The sequence below is a fragment of the Salmo salar genome, chromosome 15, assembly GCF_965601325.2.
Source record: "Salmo salar chromosome 15, fSalSal1, whole genome shotgun sequence".
NCBI lineage: Eukaryota > Metazoa > Chordata > Actinopteri > Salmoniformes > Salmonidae > Salmo > Salmo salar.
This window is the reverse complement of record NC_138305.1, coordinates 80,722,381-80,740,000: the sequence shown is the minus strand read 5'-3', so window position 1 is coordinate 80,740,000 and position 17,620 is coordinate 80,722,381. Positions and strand designations below refer to the sequence as shown.

General features: G+C 42.4%; 1 protein-coding gene across 2 annotated transcripts in view; it reads right to left on the bottom strand.

The window, feature by feature from the left end:
* The window catches only part of lamb2l (laminin, beta 2-like), a 57,490-nt gene that overhangs the window by 27,302 nt on the left and 12,568 nt on the right, over positions 1-17,620 (bottom strand). For both annotated transcript variants that reach the window (XM_082962081.1, XM_082962082.1), the window contains exons 2-3: positions 17,543-17,614; positions 1,910-2,079 (exon numbers count right to left, since the gene is read on the bottom strand). In XM_082962081.1, coding sequence (XP_082818207.1) covers positions 1,910-2,079; positions 17,543-17,606 — 234 coding nt within the window. In that variant the 5' untranslated portion in view covers positions 17,607-17,614. The remainder of the gene's footprint in view (positions 1-1,909; positions 2,080-17,542; positions 17,615-17,620) is intronic.

Sequence of the window (17,620 nt, the reverse complement as noted above, 5' to 3'; positions counted from 1 at the left end):
GGAGATTACGCCTCTAACAACACTCAAGTGAAAGGAATGCGGGGAGAAATCAATAGGAAAGCATAAAGTGTGTAGGTGGGTTCCCCAACACATGCACATGACTGTCCCACCAGCTTTAAACCCTAAATCTCCTTTTCACACCCTCATTTAGGACCTCGTCTTATAAAAGCATTCCTCTCTTCAAGCTAAGGCTACCGTCTTACACTGATCCTCCATCGCCAAACCTCTCTGCCTCTCCTCACATCTTAGACGTATTTACCCCCCATTAGTCAAGCTCGGGGGACACTCAAATTATAACTAGCACTCATCAGCACTCATCTAAGACGTTGATTTGACTGATCTTGATTGACACAGGAAGATGGTGGCTTATGAGTGTCTCAGCCCACTGGCTCCCCCATCCTCCATCCAGTGGAAGCTGGGATAGCGTTAAAGCTTTAGTTCCAGTCCATCAGGTGGGTCGTGGGGCCAGACGGGAGCCCCTCTGATGGAGAGTCACAACAAACAGCCCATAGGAAGATTACTGCAGATCAGTCCCCAGCCCTGGACTTGGACCGCCACCCCGCCACGCGAGGACCAGCCCCCCTGACATCATCAGATTACTGTAGGCGCCCCCCGACCACGCGGGCCAGCCCACACTGACATCATCAGATTACTGTAGGACCGCCACCCCGCCACGCGAGGCCAGCCACTCCGACATCATCAGATTACTGTAGGACCAGCCACCTACGACTCCGACGAGGCCGCCCCCCTGCATCACGATTACTGTAGGACCAGCCCCCCGCCCGCGGGCCAGCCACACCTGACATCATCAGATTACTGTAGGCCGCCACCACCGCCCCAGCGGGCCAGCCACCCCTGACATCATCAGATTACTGTAGGACCAGCCACCACACTGACATCATCAGATTACTGTAGGACCAGCCACCACACTGACATCATCAGATTACTGTAGGACCAGCCACTACACTGACATCATCAGATTACTGTAGGACCAGCCACCATACTGACATCATCAGATTACTCTAGGACCAGCCACCATACTGACATCATCAGATTACTGTAGGACCAGCCACCATACTGACATCATCAGATTACTGTAGGACCAGCCACCACACTGACATCATCAGATTACTGTAGGACCAGCCACCACACTGACATCATCAGATTACTGTAGGACCAGCCACCACACTGACATCATCAGATTACTGTAGGACCAGCCACTACACTGACATCATCAGATTACTGTAGGACCAGCCACTACACTGACATCATCAGATTACTGTAGGAAGATGCAGGAAGTGACCAGTAGCTGCATTTGTTACAAAATGAATTGAACAGGCAAACTTTTTTTTAATCATACTTTTTTGTGCACCTACCACTACAGGTATTATAAAAAGAAAACCAGGACAAAATGAGTACAACTACCGAAAAAGAGGAAAAAACGCAGTGGAATGAATAGAACTGATTGAGACAGGGGTGTTGGGTGTGGGCCGGTGAAGAAGCAGTTGAGTGATTTGACTGACAGGTGATAGTTCCCACCTGGAGCTACAGTATGAGGGGCTGTCACCATGTCCCGCCCCACGCTAAGAGCCATTCCACAGTCACCTGTCAATCATGTAACCCTATAACACTCCACAATGTGTTGCCGTATCTGCTGCCCACAATGAGGTAGAGCACAGAGAGGGAGGGAGAGGAAGAGAGGGATGTAGGGAGGGGTGGGAGGAGGGAGGGGGGGGGGGGGGGGCACACTTAGAGATGGAAACAGACAAGCCCCTCACCCCACCGGATGTCCTGACTTCTACTGAGAGACATGAGGTAAGATGAGGTGGGGTAAGATGGATAATGGGGTCTTATTTCCAACACAGGTTTAGGTTCAAGTCCAGATGTGTGTGTGTGTGTGTGTTCTCACCTGCAGGTGGCTGACTATGCAGTAGTGTTCAGGCCCATGAAGACCACAAGTGGAGGTGGCGCTGAGATTAATGGCTCGGCCAATCAACAGGTTGCCTGTTGCCGGGTAACAGCTGCCCTCCATGCAGCCATGCGGGCTGGAGGGGAGCTGCTGTCCCACAACACTCAGAGCTGAGGGGCGGATTGAGGACAGGGAAGAGGAAGGAAAATAACACAAAACACCTCCAGATTAGTTCCTCTATCATTTATAAAGCATATGGATTGAAGAGTTCAATATTATGGAGATCGGAGACATAAAGAAATGACATATACACAGTTTTACTCAGGTATCATGTTATATTTCTGTAAAGAGAACTTAAGGGTAATGACTTCATGCTTCGTGACTGGAGACAATGGGCTTGTCTTTCCACAGGAGTGATATCTGTATCACTAAGAGCATAGTGTTTACAGTGTTCAGTCAGCAGGCAGGACAAGAGGATGAGCTCACTCTGCATACAGCCACTCCTGTATGCTACGCTAGGTGCGCTACAGTCCCACCCCGACTGGGAAATCACAGGAAAACATCTCTGTTTTCCATCATAGACAATTCTACAGTGGTTACTGGGTTACTACTAGCGGTGGGGAGTAACAAAATACATGTAACAGGATGCCATATTTTCGATGTAAACGCAGTAACTGTTTTCCGTTGCAGACCTGTAGTAATTGTCATGACAGACAGGGCAGATAGAGTCAGTGTCAAGTTAACTAATGTAAATAATGGTATCACATCAGGTTACATAGGGGTCGTTCCATTTGATTTCAATCCCTTTTTGAGCACCCCTTTTGTTTTGAACAAAACTTGATACATATTTGCCCATGGTAGAAATGGTCAGAAAGTCACTTTTTGGACCTGAATGCCAAAACATTTCGGAGATATAGATGCTCAAAGCTGACCTTTTTTGCATACCCCACCCTTAGCCTGGCTGACACGACTCACATGGTAAGCGAGGAAGACCTGACGCACTGGTCTGGACAGGAGGCCATTGTAAATGCAGTATTCGGTCAGAGTTGTGCTTATTTCTGGCTGAGCTTTGATCGGTTCTCTCAGATGTAAAATGTTTTCCTGGGGGGTTGAGACCTCACTGTCACGACTTCCGCCGAAGTCGGCTCCTCTCCTTGTTCGGGCGGCGTTCGGCGATTCGACGTCACCGGCTTTCTAGCCATCGCTGCTCCATTTTTCATATATCCATTTGTTTTGTCTTGTTCCATACACACCTGGTTTTCATTCCATAATCAACTGCATGTATTTAGTCCTCTGTTTCCCCTCCATGTCTTTGTGTGTAATTGTTTATTGCTATGTGGATATTGTTCAGGCGCTATACTTTTGTTATGTTCCGTGTTTTTGGCACGTTATTGTTTTTATGTGCTGTCGTTTTTGGACCGTAATTAAAGTGCGCCTGTTTACTACACTCTGACCTCCTGCACCTGACTTCGCCTCCGTACACACCCCTATGGTAGGGTGGGGTATGCAAAATGGGTCAACTTTGAGCACCTCTATCTCCTAAATGTTTTGGCATTCAGGTCCAGAAAGTAACGTTCTGACCACTTCTACCATAAGCAAATATGTATGGAAAGTTATGTTCAAATCAAAAGGGGTGTGGTCAAAAAGGGATTGAAATCTAATGGACAAGGGTCAAGTTACTTTACTGCCCTTAAGCCAGGAGTCTGAGGTGAACATTGAAGAGAGGTAAATAAATCACTGATTCCTCGAGGCTGTCTCTAGGACACTGGTCGGACTCTCTGACATACTACTGCTAGTGCTGCTTCGGGCTCCTCACAGCTGAATGGTGGCTGTTAAAATAGAGACAATAAATGTTGTTGTTGTCGTTATTGCGACCTCATTTTTAACGCACTGCCATAATCTGTGAACTATGAACTGCACAGCTCCTTCTGCACCTGGAGGAGACCCTTGTGTTCAAGGTAGCTGTTCAGAAGGGGCCAGGGCCACTGCAGAATTGCCCTATTATGCCCTATTTTGGGCTCTGAGTATTACACCCTGTTGTCCCTCTCACCCACGTAAATGTTGTCTACACATCACTGACTCTGAAAAACCACTCTCATCATGGTTGAGAGCAACAAGAGAGGAAGCGAGAGTGATTGAGTGAGGGGAATAAAAAAAAGGCAAAGAGAGAAAGAGAGTGAAGCGGTAGGAAGTGGGTGACAGAGAAAATAAATGTTGGACTGATGACTTTCTACAGAGCGGGAGAAATAGAGAGGCAGCTAGAGATGTGAAAAAAGATACAGAGATCGCTGGGGCCCCTTTCAACATCAGAGGCCCAGGTAACATCAAACACACAGCATGTTGGGACACGACGGAGGTGGAAGGTGTGATTTGGAATTAAAAACATCCTGTGTTACCCATGAGAAATGAAATATATCATATTTCCCATAGACACCCAGTCATTAGGGCATGTAAAGGAGAACCAAGTAAACATAGGGCCGAGTCTGAAATTTCTAAGTGGAAATTACAAGCTTCAGAAGCCTTCTCCAGCAACAGGGTGATCAAATGAAGATCCTATACCTGTGCCGTGAGTTGGCCCCTGTTGAAGTAAAATATTTAACTGAAGCAGATTCCCTGAATTCCAGTAAAGGAGAAGTAAAGCATTCGTACAAGGCAATATGCCACTGGGCCTTAATTAACCTGAGACATTCAGCTACTCACACACACGTACAGGTACAGTAAACCTGCAGTTAAATCAAAGTGTGACCTTTGGAATGTTGATATCTGCACATGTCCGACTCTCCCTGGGCAAACAGAACAGTCTGTTTAGGAGTGCTGTACATTAGCCCACAGAGAATACCTGAAGCTCACCGGAGATGTAGGACCAAGATGGCGGCGGGTGGGAGTGACTGTGACGCCTAGGACCCCTCCCTGGCTGTGACAAGCTATCTCTGACAGTGATACAGAGCCTAATGGCTTCTCTGAGCTGCAATGTCGGTGTGTTGCATGACTGGACATTGGAAGGAGCAATCTTCTGTATCTCAGTGTGTTGAATTGTCCACCTCACTATGGTTCACTATGATAACAGTATGTGGTGTTGGAGGTTATATCTTCCCTTCATATGACTTTTCTATTTTCTCACCGATGTTGAAATATACAGTGCACCTAGTCTGGGTTTTGGCTGATAATTACAAGGCACCACTGCAAACGGGTGTTCTGTTAGCAGACAACACACACATATCATTTTTCTAAAAAGCTCTGACTTCTTAGACTTGACCGTGATGTCAAGCCCCCTCTCTGATGGGTGATACGGTATCTGTAATATATCCTTTACCTTGTTTTCTCCTGCACCGGCTAGCAAAGAGAATGTGTGTGTGTGTGTGTGTGTGTGTGTGTGTGTTTTGTAAGAGTGTTTTTGGGGAGGGCCCTGGTAAAGCCACCCCAGGGTCTGCCTTCACCTACTCTGTTATTGCATTCATTTGTCTTTTCCCCCCCAAAATGACAAAAATAACAACATACACTTCAAAGAGCATTTCAAATCTGACCTAAGCACACATTGTTTAATATACAGTAGACCAGTGTAGACGCTGTTGTCCCTTCTGCTCAACGCCGCTTCATGTTTTCTTCTTAAAACTCAAGAGAAGGTACGGTACAGCTGCTCACGAAAATCACTGATGAAATGGACATATGTAAAGTCAAACTACCATTTACATCACGGGTCTCAAATAACACCTTTTTAGCTCATTCCTGACGCCATGTGAGAGAACGTTACTGTTAGATCGGGTCCTGATGCAAATGTATTGGAGCGTGCAGAGAAAAACACAGATGTTGACAACAGCTGGTTTCTCAGTCTGATTAGAGCGTTGGTCAAGCACGTGTCTGTACGCCGCCCGCCACGTAGCTACACACACACACGCATGCCGAAGAAGGAAGGCGTAGGCAGACACACACTTGCCCAACATCCCATTTCCCTTCTGTACCGGGCGCTACAGTAAAAATGCAGCGAGACTGCGAGAGGGGAAATGTGTATTTATTAAGAAAAACATTCCAGGTGTCAGACATGGACTGTTCCAAACACTCCGCCCCATCCCATAATGCCCCTGTGCAGAGTTAGAACATGTGTGTTGGAGTGTGGAGGGCCCGTCCAACATGCTCTGTGGTGCTTATCTCTGTACGGGCTGGGCCAGGGGGCCAGGGAGGGCAGAGGAACCAGCCTTAGGCCGTCAGGCTGACAGCATATGGATCCTCCACGCTACTGGGCTTCAGTAGTACAGCTGTCTTTCCTCTGGGAGTCAAGGCTTAATCCACACACTACCTGACACTCTCAGCCCCTGGAATGGAGCACAGAATCCATTGTCTGTCAGAGCTGCTAGGGCCAGGACCTATCAATCTCTGATTCCTCTACTGGATCTAACACTGCTTACTGTGCTCAGAGATCATCTCTCCCAGATTTCTCCATAGGCTATTCATCGGTTGGTCCACTGCCCTCATAACTGTCATTGTTGACCCTTATCCAATAACAGCAGCTCCTACAAGATGTCTCTGATTCCTCACTCCCTATTTTCTTTTACATTTTATTTAACTAGACAAGTCAGTTAAGAACAAATTCTTATTTTACAATGACGGCCTACCCCGGCCAAACCATTCCCCTAACCCGGACGACGCTGGGCCAGTTGTGCGCCGCCCTATGGGACTCCCGATCATGGCCGGTTGTGATACAGCCCAGGATCGAACCAGGGTCTGTAGTGATGCCTCCAGCACTCTAGCTGAGATGCAGTGCCTTAGACCGCTGCGCCACTCGGGAGCCCAAGTGTACTGGCCAAGCATGCAGTATCAGAGCTCCGGTGATCTGTTGGATTTGAATCCAGTCCCTTCAAGTCCCTCTCTTCTCTGACACCATATTCCAGTCAGTGGAATGGCCTCCCAGCACTAAAGCCCAGTGTGTCAGTCACTATACTGTCATCATTAGACAATCCCAAGAATTGATGGATTGTGAATCAGACAACTATAGGGGGCTGTGCTGTGATTGGAAGATTTGTACATAGCCTCACTGATGGTTAATTTAACATTGAACAGGACCAGTGGAGGCTGCTGAGGGGAGAATGGCTCATAATAATGTCTGGAATGGATTAAATGGAATGGTATCCAAAACATGGTTTTCATGTGTTTGATACCATTCCATCCATTAAACTCCATTCCAGCCATTATTATGAGCCATCCTCCCCTCAGCAGCCTCCACTGAACAGGACACAGTCTAGAAAATATCCAGTTCTGTATTGATTGTACAGTAGGACAGCGCATAGCAAAGCACCAATTGATACAGATTGAAGGTAACAGGTAACAGTTCCACACACTTACAATACACGTTTCCCAGTTAGATTCCTGACTGCAGGGGAGTGAGGAGAAAAGGGCACATATCCCAGAATACCTAGCAGTCTGAACTTTGTGCCAGTGCCACCCAGAGAAGGAGAGAGAGGGAGGGTTTAAGAAAATCACAAGACCCGGTAATCTGTCTTTAACTGGATTAGAGCTGAGTTCCTGGGAAAGAAACGATGACGCCCAGGTGGAAGAGGAGGAGTGGCGAACGGCTGTCTGGCTCCTGGGCTGGGAGGACAGACAGACAGTAGTCACCGGAACACACTTCATAGCTCACTGGCTGCATATACTGTATGTGTGTGTGGACCGGACCCCTCTGTCAAAACACACCACCTGAAGAGGCCCATTCTGACAACAGCACAGAGATAAGAGCTGCTGCTAGTAACCTATCATTTGCCAGACATTCCAGAAATGCCCCAAATTCTGTTGGATTTAAATAACAGATTCTCAACTGAATCTACCCCTGTGAGATTACCGAATAAGGTTGCATGAACAGAGAAGTTAAAAAGAATCATTCAGAGCATCAAAGCTTTCAGTGCTCACTGTTCTGGCATCTTAAGTTACGGTGGTGGGACCCTGTCATACAGAGGGCACCCCTGAATTCTGTCATTCTCAGGTTCCATCCATTCAACCCTGGTTGTCAAGATATTTTACAGAGAACTCCTATACCTCTTGTGTGTTGTATAGCAATTACCTCACACATTACGTAAACAAAGGGTGGCGCTGCAAGTGCAAAGCTATACAGAACCATTACTGCATCAGATCTCGCCTGAACAGCTGTCTGAGGAGTGGCTCCTCTTTTGTAGGAAGAGACTGGTGAAAGATCAGAGGCAGGACCATCAGTCAGCAGAACAATGGCAGCAACACAGTAAAGCAGAGACAAATCCCTTCTCTCCATAAAACTCAACCTGCGCTGCGCTGCTCTGGAGGAAACACCATACACACATGCGGTTTAGCGCCCTGCGCTATAACAAAATACTTCCAATACATCACATCATACTTTCTTTGAATCGTTTAATACGTGTGTTTCTAAAATGTGTCAAAACATCACATTACATGAATGGCTGCCTACAGTCCATCTCTCTGTAATAAACTTCTGTCTCCAACATATGAATTTGTAAACAACTCATGAAACCTCAACTAATTTTCTGTCGACTAAACATTCCCTTGTTTCTTCAATGTTAACTATTCTAACCTAAGGTGGGCTGGGTAGACTGTCAGTCACCTTCATAGCTGCAGCGGGGGTATTCTGCCACATAATGCAGGCTATGTGTTAATTACTGCACATACTCTCCATATCTGTCCGGTGGTTTGACAACTCTGCCATGAGAAGTCATTGGCACTGTAGTCTGTGGTGCTGTGACAGGAGGTGGGTCAGCATCTGAAACAAGTAAGTGCAACTCTGTGTCACACTCTGGGTGTTCCTCTCCACCTTTTGGAGAAGTCTCTGGAGCAGGGAGTACAGGAGGGGACTAGGCACACATCTTGGAGGGGCACCCGTGTTGAAGGTCAGTGTGGTGGAAGTGTTATTTCCTACCCTCACCACCTGGGGTCGTCCCGTCAAGAAGGTCCTAGCAAGATTTCTTCCATGTGTCCATGTCTGTGTCCCATTTCTTGGAAGCGGTAGCTCTAGCCTCCAAGACATCTTCTACCCCCAAGCCATAAGACTTCTAAATAGCCATAAGACTTCTAAATAGCCATAAGACTTCTAAATAGCCATAAGACTTCTAAATAGCCATAAGACTTCTAAATAGCCATAAGACTCCTATAAGACTTCTAAATAGCCATAAGACTTCTAAATAGCCATAAGACTTCTAAATAGCCATAAGACTCCTAAATAGCCATAAGACTTCTAAATAGCCATAAGACTTCTAAATAGCCATAAGACTTCTATAAGACTTCTAAATAGCTATAAGACTTCTAAATAGCCATAAGACTTCTAAATAGCCATAAGACTTCTATAAGACTTCTAAATAGCCATAAGACTTCTAAATAGCCATAAGACTTCTAAATAGCCATAAGACTTCTAAATAGCCATAAGACTTCTAAATAGCCATAAGACTTTTATAAGACTTCTAAATAGCCATAAGGCTTCTATAAGACTTCTAAATAGCCACAAGACTTCTAAATAGCCATAAGACTTCTAAATAGCCACAATACTTCTAAATAGCCATAAGACTTCTATAAGACTTCTAAATAGCCATAAGACTTCTATAAGACTTCTAAATAGCCACAATACTTCTAAATAGCCATAAGACTTCTATAAGACTTCTAAATAGCCATAAGACTTCTAAATAGCCATAAGACTTCTATAAGACTTCTAAATAGCCATAAGACTTCTAAATAGCCATAAGACTTCTAAATAGCCATAAGACTTCTATAAGACTTCTAAATAGCCATAAGACTTCTAAATAGCCATAAGACTTCTAAATAGCCATAAGACTTCTAAATAGCCATAAGACTTCTAAATAGCCATAAGACTTCTATAAGACTTCTAAATAGCCATAAGACTTCTAAATAGCCATAAGACTTCTAAATAGCCATAAGACTTCTAAATAGCCATAAGACTCCTATAAGACTTCTAAATAGCCATAATACTTCTAAATAGCCATAAGACTTCTATAAGACTTCTAAATAGCCATAAGACTTCTAAATAGCCATAAGACTTCTATAAGACATCTAAATAGCCATAAGACTTCTAAATAGCCATAAGACTTTTATAAGACTTCTAAATAGCCATACGACTTCCATAAGACATCTAAATAGCCATAAGACTTCTAAATAGCCATAAGACTTTTATAAGACTTCTAAATAGCCATACGACTTCTAAATAGCCATAAGACTTCTAAATAGCCATAAGACTTTTATAAGACTTCTAAATAGCCATAAGACTTCTAAATAGCCATAAGACTTCTAAATAGCCACAAGACTTCTAAATAGCCACAAGACTTCTAAATAGCCATAAGACTTCTATAAGACTTCTAAATAGCCATAAGACTTCTATAAGACTTCTAAATAGCCATAAGACTTCTAAATAGCCATAAGACTTCTAAATAGCCATAAGACTTCTAAATAGCCACAAGACTTCTAAATAGCCATAAGACTTCTAAATAGCCATAAGACTTCTATAAGACTTCTAAATAGCCATAAGACTTCTAAATAGCCATAAGACTTCTAAATAGCCATAAGACTTCTAAATAGCCATAAGACTTCTAAATAGCCATAAGACTTCTAAATAGCCATAAGACTTCTATAAGACTTCTAAATAGCCATAAGACTTCTAAATAGCCATAAGACTTCTAAATAGCCATAAGACTCCTATAAGACTTCTAAATAGCCATAAGACTTCTAAATAGCCATAAGACTTCTAAATAGCCATAAGACTCCTAAATAGCCATAAGACTTCTAAATAGCCATAAGACTTCTAAATAGCCATAAGACTTCTATAAGACTTCTAAATAGCTATAAGACTTCTAAATAGCCATAAGACTTCTAAATAGCCATAAGACTTCTATAAGACTTCTAAATAGCCATAAGACTTCTAAATAGCCATAAGACTTCTAAATAGCCATAAGACTTCTAAATAGCCATAAGACTTCTAAATAGCCATAAGACTTTTATAAGACTTCTAAATAGCCATAAGGCTTCTATAAGACTTCTAAATAGCCACAAGACTTCTAAATAGCCATAAGACTTCTAAATAGCCACAATACTTCTAAATAGCCATAAGACTTCTATAAGACTTCTAAATAGCCATAAGACTTCTATAAGACTTCTAAATAGCCACAATACTTCTAAATAGCCATAAGACTTCTATAAGACTTCTAAATAGCCATAAGACTTCTAAATAGCCATAAGACTTCTATAAGACTTCTAAATAGCCATAAGACTTCTAAATAGCCATAAGACTTCTAAATAGCCATAAGACTTCTATAAGACTTCTAAATAGCCATAAGACTTCTAAATAGCCATAAGACTTCTAAATAGCCATAAGACTTCTAAATAGCCATAAGACTTCTATAAGACTTCTAAATAGCCATAAGACTTCTAAATAGCCATAAGACTTCTAAATAGCCATAAGACTTCTAAATAGCCATAAGACTCCTATAAGACTTCTAAATAGCCATAATACTTCTAAATAGCCATAAGACTTCTATAAGACTTCTAAATAGCCATAAGACTTCTAAATAGCCATAAGACTTCTATAAGACATCTAAATAGCCATAAGACTTCTAAATAGCCATAAGACTTTTATAAGACTTCTAAATAGCCATACGACTTCCATAAGACATCTAAATAGCCATAAGACTTCTAAATAGCCATAAGACTTTTATAAGACTTCTAAATAGCCATACGACTTCTAAATAGCCATAAGACTTCTAAATAGCCATAAGACTTTTATAAGACTTCTAAATAGCCATAAGACTTCTAAATAGCCATAAGACTTCTAAATAGCCACAAGACTTCTAAATAGCCACAAGACTTCTAAATAGCCATAAGACTTCTATAAGACTTCTAAATAGCCATAAGACTTCTATAAGACTTCTAAATAGCCATAAGACTTCTAAATGCCGCCAGCCATAAGACTTCTAAATAGCCATAAGACTTCTAAATAGCCATAAGACTTCTAAATAGCCATAAGACTTCTATAAGACTTCTAAATAGCCACAAGACTTCTAAATAGCCATAAGACTTCTAAATAGCCACAAGACTTCTAAATAGCCACAAGACTTCTAAATAGCCATAAGACTTCTATAAGACTTCTAAATAGCCACAAGACTTCTAAATAGCCACAATACTTCTAAATAGCCACAAGACTTCTAATAGCCACAAGACTTCTAAATAGCCATAAGACTTCTATAAGACTTCTAAATAGCCACAAGACTTCTAAATAGCCACAATACTTCTAAATAGCCATAAGACTTCTAAATAGCCACAAGACTTCTAAATAGCCACAATACTTCTAAATAGCCATAAGACTTCTATAAGACATCTAAATAGCCATAAGACTTCTATAAGACATCTAAATAGCCATAAGACTTCTAAATAGCCATAAGACTTCTAAATAGCCACAATACTTCTAAATAGCCATAAGGCTTCTATAAGACTTCTAAATAGCCACAATACTTCTAAATAGCCATAAGACTTCTATAAGACTTCTAAATAGCCACAATACTTCTAAATAGCCATAAGACTTCTATAAGACTTCTAAATAGCCATAAGACTTCTAAATAGCCATAAGACTTCTATAAGACTTTTAATAGCATAAGACTTCTAAATAGCCATAAGACTTCTAAATAGCCATAAGACTTCTAAATAGCCATAAGACTTCTAAATAGCCATAAGGCTTCTATAAGACTTTTAATAGCATAAGACTTCTAAATAGCCATAAGACTTCTATAAGACTTTTAATAGCATAAGACTTCTAAATAGCCATAAGGCTGCTAAATAGTTCATTAATGGTTACCTGAACTATCTGCACTGACCCTATCTTGCACGGACTCTATGCACACTCACAAGACTATATATACAACCCATATACACAGTCACACACACACTAGACTGACACTCTCACACAAAACCCACACTCACATACGCACACATACGCACACACATAACACACACACGCATACCAACAACACCAACACACATACACACATGCATACTGACACAAGACACACACACACACACTTTTACACTCATCATATGCTGCTGCTACTCTTTATTTTACTCGTATTATTATCTATCCTGATGCCTAGTCACTGTACTCTGCCTGCATGTACATATCTACCTCAAATACCTCGCACACCTACCTGCACATTGATCTGGTACTGGTACTACTTGTTTATAGCTCCATTTTTGTGTGTTTAATTCCTCTTGTGTTACTATTTTTCTTTATATATATATATATATATATCTGCATTGTTGGGAAGGGCTCATTAGCAAGCATTTCACAGTTAAAGCTGCAATATGTAACTTTTTGGGAGACCCAACCAAATTAACATAGAAATGTGAGTTATAGATCTGTCATTCTCATTGAAAACAAGTCTAAGAAGCGTTAGATCTGTTCTACTTGTGCTATTTCTATGCTTCCCGGTCTTAAGTTAGGTTTTTGCGTCTTTTAGTTTCAGTTTTGTAAACCAGCTTCAAACTGATGAAAATACAATATTTTTGGTTATGGAAAAAATATTTCACAGCGGTTTAGATTGATTATAATGATTATCTACACTATACTTGCTTGTTTTGTCACATAAACTGAAATTAGGCAAACTATTAGAATTTTAGCAACCAGGAAATATCTTTAAGTCTACACCCTTTGTATTTGGTGCATGTGACAAATCTAATTTGATTGATTGATTTGAGGAAAGTGGTGCATCAGTCTGTATGTGCAAGTGCTGCAGAGCACAGAGACTGGGCTCTCTGCTTTCTCACACTGCTGGTAATGAAGTTGTGCTCTAATAGCCCTCCCTTTCTCCATCACCCCTTTCTTTCGAATATGGACACTAATGAGCTTTTCTTACTCTCACACCCTTGCTGTGCTCTCTCTTTTCTCTATGTTCTATACAACCACCAATTACTGACCTCTGTCTTCCTTCTCCTCCTCTCCTCTCTGTTATACCCTCCTTGCCTAGTCTCTCCTATTTTCCTTCATTCCAGCCTTGATTTTTGTCTGCATAAATATGGGATATGTTAAGATAATCAAATCCTTCAAACTTTAATTTCAGTGTGCTGTGCAATAGGATTCTCCAGACCCCAGGGCTAAACTGTCTGATCTAATTCTTATCCAACCCACCCCTGGAGAGAGGCAACAAAAAAGCAGTGGTTCTGTTTGAGAAATAGAAGCTTGCCAAGGTGAGCTGGCAAGCTTCTATTTCTCAAACAGAACCACTGGTTGGAAGGAAGGGAAAGTAGGAGAGACTAGGCAAGGAGGGTATAACAGGCGAGGAATTTACCACATTAGTCATCGGCTTCATTAATAAGTACATCGACGACGTTGTCCCCACAGTGACCATACGTACATATCCTAACCAGAAGCCATGGATTAAAGGCGAAATCCACACTGAGCTAAAGGCTAGAGTGACGCTTTCAAGGAGCGAGACACAAATCTGGACGCTTATTAGAAATCCCGCAACGCCCTCCGAAGGACCATCATTTTTCAAGTAGACCACTTGAGTCCCTGTACCCAAGAACGCCAAGGTAACCTGTCTAAATGACTATCACCCCGTAGCACTCACATATGTAGCCCTGAAATGCATTGAAAGGCTGGTCATGGCTCACATCAACACCATCATCCCAGACACCCTGAACCCACTCCAATTCGCATACTGTCCCAACAGATCCACATATGATCCACAGATCCACAATGCTCTTTCCCACCTGGACAAAAGGAACACCTAAGTGAGAATGCTGTTCATTGACTACAGCTCAGCGTTCAACACCATAGTGCCCTCCAAGCTCATCACTAAACTAAGAATCTGGGATTAATCACCTCCCTCTGCAATTGGGTACTGGACTTTCTGATGGGCCGCCCCCAGGTGGTGAGGGTATGCAACAACACATTCGCCACGCTGACCCACAACACGGGTGCCCTTCAGGGGTGCGTGCTTAGCCCCCTCCTGTACTCCCTGTTCACCCACAACTGTGTGGTCGCACACAACTCCAACACCATCATTAAGTTGGCTGACGAAACGACAGTGAAAGGCCTGATCACCGACAATGATGAGACAGCCTACAGGGAATCAATGCGGCTGTAGTGGACACGATCGAGAGCTTCAAGTTCCTCGGTGTCCACATCACTAAGGACCTTTCATGGTCCAAACACATCAACACAGTTGTGAAGAGGGCACAACCATGCCTCTTCCCCCTCAGGAGGCTAAAAAGATTTGGCATGGGCCCTCAGATCCTGAAAAAGTTCTACAGCTGCACCATCGAGAGCATCTTGAATGGTTGCATCACCGCTTGGTATGGCAACTGACTGGCATCCGACCGCAAGGCGCTACAGAGGGTAGTGCATACGGCCCATTACATCACTGGGGCCGAGCTCCCTGTCATCCAGGACCTCCATAACAGGCAGTGTCAAAGGAAGGCCCTAAACATTGTCAAAGACTCTAGCCACCCAAGTCACAGTCTGTTCCCTGTGCTACCGCATGGTAATTGGTACCAGAGAGCCAAGTCTGGGACAAAAAGGCTTTTGAACAGCTTCTACCCCAAAGCCATAAGATTGCTGAACAGTTAATTAAATCGCTACCCGGAATTTCTGCTTTTCTCCCCCACCTACATGTACATAGTACTTCAATCAATCACCTAATCAAACCTACATGTACATATTACCTCAATTAATCACCCCAACTACCTCGTACCCCAGTACACTGTCTTGGTACCGGTAGTCCTTGTATATAGCCTGTATATAGCCTTGTTATTGTTATTTTATTGTGTTTCTATCTTCTTTTTATATATTTGTTAATTTTCTACTTTTTAACTGCATTGTTGGGAAAGGGCTCGTAAGTAAGCATTTCACGTTAAAGTCTATACTTGTTGTATTCGGCGCATGTGACAAATAAAAGTGTCTTTAATTTGATTTGAAAGAACCACAAACACAGGGTTCTGAGCGAGGTAAGTTCAGACGTTACACTCCGAAAAATACTGGGATAAAAACAACCCAACATTAACATGTGATAACCACAGAACAGATGAACTGGGATGACATTTACTCTCCCGGGAGGCCAAAAAGGACTATCTTAAAGGCATACACAAGTGTACTAAGCCACGCCTCCATAACCCAGCATCAAAAACCCAGCCGTTTTGTAAAGAAAACAACCCATAAGTGACCCAATGCCTGCAACCCAGCAACACAGCATTTCTTTGAGTGTAGTGTGACTGGAGGAGTGGAGACAACAGTGAGTTGTTGTGGCCTGTGGGGCTCTTATGTATAGTACAAGGTCATCAAGGCCTGTTTTCAAAACCAGATGCCTCAAACTATTGTTGTCCTCCAGTGTGGGAGTCTACTGCATATTATGCCCATAGCTGATTCAGGTAAGTAAGAGTTGGAAAATTAGTATTTTCAATACTCAATAAACTCATGAAATACAACATTCATCCTGGTGTTCAGGGTAAGCAGCTGATTCTGAGTGACAAACATCAACAATATATATTTCAACACTGAGAGTATTTGTGTACTCAGAGCGCTGTGGTTCTGGATGGGGGTGATGAGAGAACTGTAGTCTAGTCGCCCCTCTCTCTGGTGGACAGTTTCCCCTGTCTTTTGTGTGTACCTTTCGTCGGTGAGTAGAAAGCAGAGGCGCTCACACACAATACTCTTAATTGAACCTCTTCAGAGAGGGCGCAGCCATGTGTGTCAACAGTTAATGACAGAGGAGGGAAAACACGAGTGTGGATAATAAAAGAGTCAGGAGAGAGAAAGGGGAGCCATGTCTGTCTGTTGACAGGACCAATAATAACACAATGTCTGAGGGGCTGTTTAGAATCAAGGTCTATAGAGTTAACACACAGACATACAGATGTAGAATCTTAATTTGATCACCCTGTTGCAGGAGAACTTTCCTGCAATGGAAAAACATTTATATTTTGTTTATTTTGTAATGTTTTTTTGTTTTTTGGGGGAGGGGAACATTTAAATTTGTAGTGTATTTTAGGTTGAACCTTTTACTGCAGTGGGCTAAATCAGGGTCACACTGAGTGTTTCTTGGTAGTCTTAAACAAATCTACTTTGAAACAAAAGTATACACCTCACACACATGGTTATGCGTATAAGACACCTGTACCATGTCAGATATAGAGTTGAAATGTATTACATTTTGAGTTTGCATCCCAATATTACACTTTATATAGATCACAGAAGACTGAAATAAGAAACCCGTTTGACATAGAAACACCAGATTTGAAAAAGATTATGTTTAATAATTATGAAATTATGATAAATATTAATAACATTCCACCCACGAAGCCACTAGGTCATTTGACTGCAGGAAAGGGCTACAAAGGCTTCTGAAGTTGGCAATTTCCACTTTGAAATTACGACAAACGTACCAACCCTTACAAAAATGTCCATAATGCTCATAATCCATATAATAATTTACATTTCCTGTTGCTGTAGGATTATTTTCCTGCTGTAGCAAACTGGCTCTAATTAAGATCCTACATCTATATTGTCTGCGATGTGTTGTTCATCTGCCACCAAGATAGATTATACATCACCTCAGAGACCTACTGTAATACAGTGTTAACAGAGAGCAGGATAAAACTGAAACTTCCACTCACCTAAAATAAATATGCCCAGATATGCTGCCATGGCGGATGTCAGTCGATTTTGACAGAAGGCCATCCGGTAGGCTGAAA